The 10,000-nt window shown below is 38.1% G+C and overlaps 2 protein-coding genes and 1 pseudogene across 2 annotated transcripts; 2 read left to right on the top strand and 1 right to left on the bottom strand.

The window, feature by feature from the left end:
- LOC137002487 (transcriptional repressor p66-alpha-like) overlaps window positions 1-10,000 on the bottom strand; it is a 56,650-nt pseudogene that overhangs the window by 26,074 nt on the left and 20,576 nt on the right.
- LOC137003756 (RNA-binding protein 25-like) lies at window positions 7,585-8,037 on the top strand. Its single transcript, XM_067364040.1, has one exon. It carries the CDS (start codon window positions 7,585-7,587, stop codon window positions 8,035-8,037), a length of 453 nt encoding a protein of 150 aa, XP_067220141.1.
- Window positions 8,173-8,793, top strand: LOC137003755 (octapeptide-repeat protein T2-like). Its single transcript, XM_067364039.1, has one exon. It carries the CDS (start codon window positions 8,173-8,175, stop codon window positions 8,791-8,793), a length of 621 nt encoding a protein of 206 aa, XP_067220140.1.

Raw genomic sequence — 10,000 nt, 5'->3', positions numbered from 1 at the left:
CGGACTGGGCGCCTCGTCCGACAGCACGATGACATCATCAGGCGACGGAGACCTCCTCTCTCTCTTCATCTCCCTGTAATCAAACACACGGCCAACAGAATCAGAGTGCTGAGAGTCACATGAACAGTTTACCTGTACAGCACACGCTACAGAAATAATCATGTGACGAGCGCTGCGGTTTCTCTGATTATTCTCATCTGAACTAGCGTGTCTGCTCTGTCTCTGCTGGGGTTAGTGATCTTTCAGAAATCGATCAGGTGTGACCGGCTGCTGGTGTCCACTAGAGGGGGACAGATATTAAATAATCCAATCAGCTTTGACCTCAGTGGATCACATGACTGGTGTCCTCACACACAGATGTGAGCAGCCTTCAGACAGCGAACAGATCAGCCTGATGTCGGATTTTGATTTTGGAATTGATTGGATGGTTGTGGTTTGCTATTGGTGGATCTCATGTGAGTGACAGGTTGCCCCGCCCCCATCATCAGAGAAGAGAAGAGATTCTGATTCAAGGTGTTTTTTAAAGATGTAATGAGAGATTTCACAAGCTAAAGCTGGTACTAGTGATGAGCAAAGATCACTAATTCAACAAATGAACAGAATTAAAAATATTTTTAAGAGTAAATTTCTGTATGAATTTCGACAAATGACATCATTAAGTGTTTGCATGTTTACAGCTCTCAGATGTGGGTTGTTGGTCACATGACATGCAGGTAAACATTTATTTAACTAAACCTTTATATAATATAATAATTTATATAATATTTATATGTAATAATATATTAATATTTAAATAATAAATACATGATTGTTTATTTAAATAAATGTTTTATATAATAATTTATATATTTATAATAGCATTTTAATATGTAATATACTAATGTTTATTTTTAAACAAATATTTTATAAAATAATTTATATATATTAATGTAATAATATATTAATATTTATTTTAAATTAAATAAATGTTTACTTAAATATTTTATATAATTTATGTAATATAATTATCATATATTAAAAATAAATATGTTTATTTAAATAAATATTTTGTATAATAATGTAATATAATTTATATCATGAATTAATATATTTATATTCATTTAAAAATATTTAAATAAATATTTTATATAATAATTTATATAATATAATTCTTGTAATATATTATGTAAATAATATATTAATATTTATGTAAAAATAAATACATGTTTGTTTATTTAAATATTTGATATAATAATTTATGTAATATAATTTATATAATATATTCATATGTAATAACATTATTTAAATAAATACAAGTTTATATAATTTATGTAATATAATTATAATAACATTTTAATAAATAATATACTAATGTTTATTTTTAAATAAATATTTTATAAAATAATTTATATATATGTAATAATATATTAATATTTATTTTAAATTAAATACATGTTTATTTAAATAAATATTTTGTATAATAATGTAATATAATTTATATGATTAATATATTTATATTCATTAAAAAATATTTAAATAAATATTTGATAATATAATTCTTGTAATATATTATGTAAATAAATTATTAATATTTATTTAAAAATAAATACATGTTTGTTTAAATATTTCATATAATTTATGTAGTATAATTTATATAATATATTCATACGTAATAACATTATTTAAATAAATACAAGTTTATATGATAAATTATGTAATATAATTATAATACATTAAAATGTATTTAAAATAAGTACATTTAAATAAATATTTTATATAATTGTGTAATATAATTTATATGAATTAATGAATTAATATGTAATAATATATTATTATTAATTTATTTTAAATTAAATACATTTATTTAAATAAATATTTTAGATAATTTATATAATATAATATATTAATATTTATGTAAAAATTAAAATGTTTAGTATTTAATGAATTATTAGCTGGAAGCCCTGGAATAAAGGATCCTAACATGTACGTTATCGAGGGACACGTACGCCGCACACCGGTGAATATAAAGTGAAAATGAAAGCCAAGCGCATGTTGAGTTCAGCCAGCATGTAAACGAAACTGAGCGCTAGTAATGCTAGGATTTCAATCTCAGGGCTCTTAAAGGACAGAACCAACTTGCTCTTGAGCCAAGCATTCACATAAACTAATTACAATGAAACAAACAAACACACATGATCATCATATCTGCAATGAACAGCAGCTACTCTTCTGCTTTTGCTTCCCCGTTTCTAAAAAGTTTGGATGCAACATTTGCGATGCTTTCAGGATGAGAGCAACTGTGGATCGACACACAAAACTCGTATACACCATCCTAATATTATCCTTACATCCAAACCTTCAGTATGTCTGAATGCATGATGTTAACTAACTATATTATAGTCACAGGGATGTTACTTTGATCTCAGACTGATGACAGAATACATTTTCTGCTCTGAAACACTCTACAGAAATAAACTTGAAGCGGGCGGCAGAAGTTCTGGTTTCCCATGAGCGCAGGACGGATCACTGAACTCCAGCATGAAGACTGTCTTTGTGTGAGATGAGACTCTTCCTGTGCATTAATCACCCAACTAAACACACGTCACGTGACCCACCGCATGTTCCCTGATGTCATGTGACACCCCCTCCCCCTCCCATACTGGAAACCATGACAACCAGCCGGCTGGAACCGGTTAGTGACACATGGCCTTCATTTTGTGAAGTGAAGGAGCGTTCAGGTGCTGCGAGAAAATGGAGAAACTTTGGGGAGGGGAGGGGGGGCAGGACACACACACACACACACACACACACACACACACACACACTAGTGTCAAACTATCACTCGGCTCATAGTGTGTATTAATAGAACACAGTAACTCACACACTGACTGTGGACTACAAGAAAAACATTCTGGTCTCACACACACACACACACACACACACACACACACACACACAACTTCCTGTTCCACACTTAGCATGATCACAGCACCTATTGAATATGAATCACCAGCAAACATAAAAATACCCATCATGCTCAGTTCAAAAATCACACAGAGCTGTTGACGACGTTCACGTTCACCAAACATCTGAAAACCGTCTCATCATATAATATTAGAGTTTTCTTCTCTAATCCACGTTTATTGTTTGAATGTCATGATGAAACTGTCAGAATCTGAAGAGGTTTTTAAAGCCCTGAAGCTTATTGTGATCGCTGGACGGCAGGCGCTACTAATAATGTTTAGGGAAGTTTTGTTCATGAATCAACTGAAAACGGCGCAGTCAGAAAGATCGAAAGTGTCAATCTCAGTTCATCAAAATGAGAATCAATTCACACCGAAGCCCTTTTTACCGACATCTGGCCAAGATTTTTTGTCGTGACGATTCAGTATTGTTGGGCGATATGAAATCAGTTTTATTTTTAACCAAATTCCGTTTTTTTCCATTTTAAATTAAATTTTAGTCATTAAAAAGCATGTCTAAGTAATTAAAATTATGAAACTCATCCAATTTAACAATAATTTATTAAAAGTTTATCAAAAATTACATTTTTTAGAACCCTATGAAATACATTTTTTCCCTCAAATTCAGTTTTTTTTTTTTTTTTTTCAAATTAATTTTTTTCTGTTTTAATTTTTTTGGACTCCATTTTAATGGTTAAATTAAATGTTGGTAATTAAGAAGCATGTCTAAGTAATTGAAATTATGAAACTTATACAATTTAACAACAATTTATTAAAAGTTTATCAAAAATTATATTTTTTAGGACCCTATGAAATACATTTTTCCCCCTCAAATTCTTTTTTTATTTTTTCCCAAATTCCATTTTTTTCATTTTAATTTTTCTGGATTCCGTTTTTCCCCCATTTAAATTTTTTGCACTTCATTTTAATGATTAAATAGACTTTTAGTAATTAAAAAGTTTATCAAAAATTACATTTTTTTAGGACCCTATAGAATACTTTTTCCCTCAAATTCCAGTTTTATTTCTTCCAAATTTAGTTTTTTCTGTTTTAATTTTTTTGGACATTTTAATGGTTAAATTAAATGTTAGTCATTAAAAAGCATGTCTAAGTAATTGAAATGAAACTCATACAATTTAACAACAAATTATTAAAAGTTTAACAAAAAGTACATTTTTTAGGACCCTATGAAATACATTGTTTGATTTTTTTCCCAAATTCGTTTTTTCCATTTAAATTTTTCTGGATTCTGTTTTTTCCCCCATTTAATTTTTTTGGACTCCATTTTAATGATTAAATAAAACTTTACTAATCAAAAAGCATATCTAATTAATTCAAATCACGAAAAATTTAACAATTTATTAAAAGTTTATCAAAAATTACATTTTTTAGGACCCTATGAAATACTTTTTTCCCCCTCAAATTTATTTTATTTTTATTTTTTTTTACCAAATTCTGTTTTCTGTATTCCATTTTAATAGTTTAGGCCTAATTAAATTTGAATAATAAAAAAGCATGTCCGATTGAATAAAAAAACATTTATTTTTATTTTATTTTTAAAAAAAAATCATTTTTATGAAATGTTGTTTTTGTTTTTTTCAGAAATTCTGTGTTGTGTATTTTATTTAGGCATTAAAATATTAATTTAATTTATCTTTTAATCATCATTAAACAAGCTTTTTTGTCAAACAAAGTTCTGCACAACTTTGTTTTACTGTTAAAATTAAAACATGGAAGAAAAATTTTGATTATTCCTTTAAAAAAAAATAAAGTTTTATTATTATTAGTAGTAGTGTCTAAATTCTACTGTACAACAGTAATATATTTGTCACAATTTCTTCAAGTTAAACCAAACTTTTATTTTGACAGTTTGCAGTGAAGACCTTTGAGTTTCTGTGTGTTTATGATTTTTTCTCAAATTAAATGGTAAAATGCTGATGAAGCGACTCTGGAGATGAAGTTCATGCGTTCACGTCCTCATATAGTGAGACGGCAGAGGCTGAAAACACCGCGAGCGTCACGTGTGCGTTAGAAATGAAACCGCGCGTCTGCGGCACTCATTCACACAGAACATGTAGGATTGATGTTTAAATAGTCTTTTTGCGGTTTAATATTCACAGACACTCGTCTCTATCACGATTTGATTTACATATACTGACCTACTTTTTATTTATTCATCAAAATTGACATATTCGGAGATATTCCACGTTATACATGTTAGTGTAGCAGGTGCTGGTTTCACACTGAAAGGCTGGACACCTGAAGGCTTATCTCCCTATTGGTTTAGTAACGTCACTGATGGTCTCAGGCTGATGTAAAGGTTCCTCACGTGTTGCCGGCGCTCACGTCCATGGGCTCGTCTCTCGTCTGGACCTCCACTTTGATGGTGGCCTTCACCTCTCCGCCGCTCAGGATGCTGGAGGCCTGAAGCGCTCTGGACCGTCCATCACCATCCAGCTTCAGACGCTTGCTGTCCGCGGGCAGAGACTCCCTCTCCAGCGCGCGCTTCTGACTGCGCGTCCGCCGCACCGCCTCCTCAGACATGACCGCAGCTGGACACAGAATAACAACATCATCACTCGTGACATCTGTTACATCACTGGTGAAATCATGATCTGAACAGGAAACGCATCATCATTCTCATTATGGAGGATGAATCATAAACATTCACCGGTCTGATCTGAGATCAGCTTTTTAAATTTTTATTTGTACTATTTTGTGGACTGATTTTCATGGGCTGTCAGTTTGTTCCAATGACCACGGATGGAGAAACGGGTCATGTGACAAAATCGTCCATTTTTTAACCTCCAAAAATGTGCAAATAAAATCGTCATCAAATACGAGACTAATTCAGCTGTAAAGCAGCTCTACAGAAGAGTCAAAATTCAGATCAATCCAGTTCAGTGTTGATTTTAGATCAAATGAAACACGGTCACATTTCCCAGAGGTCAGTGGGGCAGTCACATCAAAATCAATCAGGTCTTCACTTTAAACTGGGGAGGAGGACAGACAGACGAAAAGGACAGATGGACAGATGGAAGGATGGACAAACAGGCAGATAGACAAAGAGATGGACAGAGAGAAGGACAGATAGACAGAGACGGAAGGAAGGAAGGACAGATTGACAGAGATGGAAGGACAGATGGACAGAAAGATGGAAGGACAGATGGACAGAGAGAAGGACAGATGGAAGGACAGATGGACAGAGAGAAGGACAGATAGACAGAAAGATGGACAGACAGAAGGACAGATGGACACATACAGACAGATAGAAGGACAGAGGACAAACAGACAGTAAGATAAATGGACAGAGACGGATGGACAGAGAGATAAACAGACAGACAGGACAGACAGACGGACAGAGAGAGAGAGATGGAAGGAAGGAAGGACAGATGGACAGAAAGATGGAAGGACAGAGAGATGGACAGAGAGATGGACAGAGATGGATGGAAGGAAGGACAGATGGACAGAGAGAAGGACAGATGGACAGAGAGAAGGACAGATGGACAGAGAGAAGGACAGATGGACAGAGAGAAGGACAGATGGAAGGACAGATGGACAGAGAGAAGGACAGATAGACAGAGACGGAAGGAAGGAAGGACAGATTGACAGAAAGATGGAAGGACAGAGAGATGGACAGAGAGATGGACAGATAGACAGGACAGACAGACGGACAGAGAGAGAGAGATGGAAGGAAGGAAGGACAGATGGACAGAGAGAAGGACAGATGGACAGAGAGAAGGACAGATGGACAGAGAGAAGGACAGATGGACAGAGAGAAGGACAGATGGACAGAGAGAAGGACAGATGGAAGGACAGATGGACAGAGAGAAGGACAGATAGACAGAGACGGAAGGAAGGAAGGACAGATTGACAGAAAGATGGAAGGACAGAGAGATGGACAGAGAGATGGACAGATAGACAGAGACGGAAGGAAGGAAGGACAGATTGACAGAAAGATGGAAGGACAGAGAGATGGACAGAGAGAAGGACAGATAGACAGAGACGGAAGGAAGGAAGGACAGATTGACAGATGGAAGGACAGATGGACAGAAAGATGGTAGGACAGATGGACAGAGAGAAGGACAGATGGACAGAGAGAAGGACAGATGGACGGACAGATGGACAGAGAGAAGGACAGATAGACAGAAAGATGGAAGGACAGAAGGACAGAGAGATGGACAGAGACGGAAGGAAGGACAGATGGACAGAGAGATGGACAGAGACGGAAGGAAGGAAGGAAGGACAGATGGACAGAGAGAAGGACAGAGACGGAAGGAAGGAAGGACAGATGGACAGAGAGATGGACAGAGACGGAAGGAAGGAAGGACAGATGGACAGAGAGAAGGACAGAGACGGAAGGAAGGAAGGACAGATGGACAGAGAGATGGACAGAGAGACAGAAGGACAGAAAGATGGAAGGACAGATGGACAGAGAGAAGGACAGACGGACAGAAAGATGGAAGGACAGATGGACAGAGAGAAGGACAGACGGACAGAAGGAAGGATAGATGGACAGAGAGATGGACAGAGATGGAAGGACAGATGGACAGAAAGATGGAAGAACAGATGGACAGAGAGATGAAAGATGGACAGAGAGAAGGACAGATAGACAGAAAGATGGAAGGACAGAAGGACAGAGATGGACAGAGACGGAAGGAAAGAAGGACAGATGGACAGAGAGATGGACAGAGAGAAGGACAGAGAGACAGACGGACGGAAGGATAGACAGAAGGAAGGACAGACGGACAGAAAGATGGAAGGACAGATGGACAGAGAGAAGGACAGATGGACAGAAAGATGGAAGGACAGATGGACAGAGAGAAGGACAGACGGATCGAAAGGAAGGATAGATGGACAGAGATGGACAGAGATGGAAGGACAGATGGACAGAAAGATGGAAGAACAGATGGATAGAGAGATGAAAGATGGACAGAGAGATGGACAGATAGACAGAAGGAAGGACAGATTGACAGATGGAAGAACAGACGGACAGAAAGATGGAAGAACAGATGGACAGAGAGAAGGACGGAAGGACAGACAGAAGGAAGGACAGACGGACAGAAAGATCGAAGGACAGATGGACAAGAGATAGACAAACAGACAGACAGATGGAGGAAGGACAGACAGAAGGAAGGACAGTTGGACAGAAAGATGGACGGAAGGACAGTAAGATCGAAGGACAGATGGACAGAAAGATCGAAGGACAGATGGACAGAGAGAAGGACAGATGGACAGAAGGAAGGACAGTTGGACAGAAAGATGGACGGAAGGACAGACAGAAGGAAGGACAGTTGGACAGAAAGATGGACGGAAGGACAGTAAGATCGAAGGACAGATGGACAGAAAGATCGAAGGACAGATGGACAGAGAGAAGGACAGATGGACAGAAGGAAGGACAGTTGGACAGAAAGATGGACGGAAGGACAGTAAGATCGAAGGACAGATGGACAGAAAGATCGAAGGACAGATGGACAGAGAGAAGGATAGATGGACAGAAGGAAGGACAGATGGACAGAAAGATCGAAGGACAGATGGACAGAGAGATGGACAAACAGACAGACAGATGGACAGACAGAGAGATGGAAAGACAGATGGACAGAGAGACGGACAGATGGACAGAGACAAACAGACGGACAGATGGAAAGAGAGATGGATGGAAGGACAGACAGAAGGAAGGACAGTTGGACAGAAAGATGGACGGAAGGACAGACAGAAGGAAGGACAGTTGGACAGAAAGATGGACGGAAGGACAGTAAGATCGAAGGACAGATGGACAGAAAGATCGAAGGACAGATGGACAGAGAGAAGGACAGATGGACAGAAGGAAGGACAGTTGGACAAGAGATAGACAAACAGACAGACAGATGGAGGAAGGACAGACAGAAGGAAGGACAGTTGGACAGAAAGATGGACGGAAGGACAGTAAGATCGAAGGACAGATGGACAGAAAGATCGAAGGACAGATGGACAGAGAGAAGGACAGATGGACAGAAGGAAGGACAGATGGACAAGAGATAGACAAACAGACAGACAGATGGAGGAAGGACAGACAGAAGGAAGGACAGTTGGACAGAAAGATGGACGGAAGGACAGTAAGATCGAAGGACAGATGGACAGAAAGATCGAAGGACAGATGGACAGAGAGAAGGACAGATGGACAGAAGGAAGGACAGTTGGACAGAAAGATGGACGGAAGGACAGACAGAAGGAAGGACAGTTGGACAGAAAGATGGACGGAAGGACAGTAAGATCGAAGGACAGATGGACAGAAAGATCGAAGGACAGATGGACAGAGAGAAGGACAGATGGACAGAAGGAAGGACAGTTGGACAGAAAGATGGACGGAAGGACAGTAAGATCGAAGGACAGATGGACAGAAAGATCGAAGGACAGATGGACAGAGAGAAGGATAGATGGACAGAAGGAAGGACAGATGGACAGAAAGATCGAAGGACAGATGGACAGAGAGATGGACAAACAGACAGACAGATGGACAGACAGAGAGATGGAAAGACAGATGGACAGAGAGACGGACAGATGGACAGAGACAAACAGACGGACAGATGGAAAGAGAGATGGATGGAAGGACAGACAGAAGGAAGGACAGATGGACAGAGAGACGGACGGAATGACAGACAGATGTACGGCTCTCTGCTGGTCTGACTGTTGACTGAAGCACGACAAAGTTTCAGCAACCAAGAAAGAAAACCCAAAAACAACAACTCATTCCTACAGGAGCCTCACACACACTCTCATCAGCACACTTCCTGAATTACAGGAAGAGTCACGGTGCACACACACACACGCACACACACGCACACACACACACACACACACGCACACACACACACACACGCACACACGCGCGCACACACACGTACACACACACACACACACACACACACGCGCGCACACACACACACACACACACAGATAATGGAAAGCTGACTCAAGTTGTTTTCTCTCTCCCACCCAGTGACATCACAGACACACACATGACCCTTCCCAGGATTCCATGGGGCACACAACGCACTTTCCTGAGAACCGGTTGAAAC

Source organism: Chanodichthys erythropterus, chromosome 16 (assembly GCF_024489055.1).
Source record: "Chanodichthys erythropterus isolate Z2021 chromosome 16, ASM2448905v1, whole genome shotgun sequence".
Taxonomy (NCBI): domain Eukaryota; kingdom Metazoa; phylum Chordata; class Actinopteri; order Cypriniformes; family Xenocyprididae; genus Chanodichthys; species Chanodichthys erythropterus.
Note: the sequence above shows the minus strand (reverse complement) of the source record. Positions and strands in the feature narration are given on the sequence as shown.

Coding starts and splice junctions, on each gene's coding strand:
- LOC137003756 (XM_067364040.1), top strand. CDS start 7,585: ATGGACAGAGACGGAAGGAAAGAAGGACAGATGGACAGAGAGATGGAC.
- LOC137003755 (XM_067364039.1), top strand. CDS start 8,173: ATGGACAGAAGGAAGGACAGTTGGACAGAAAGATGGACGGAAGGACAG.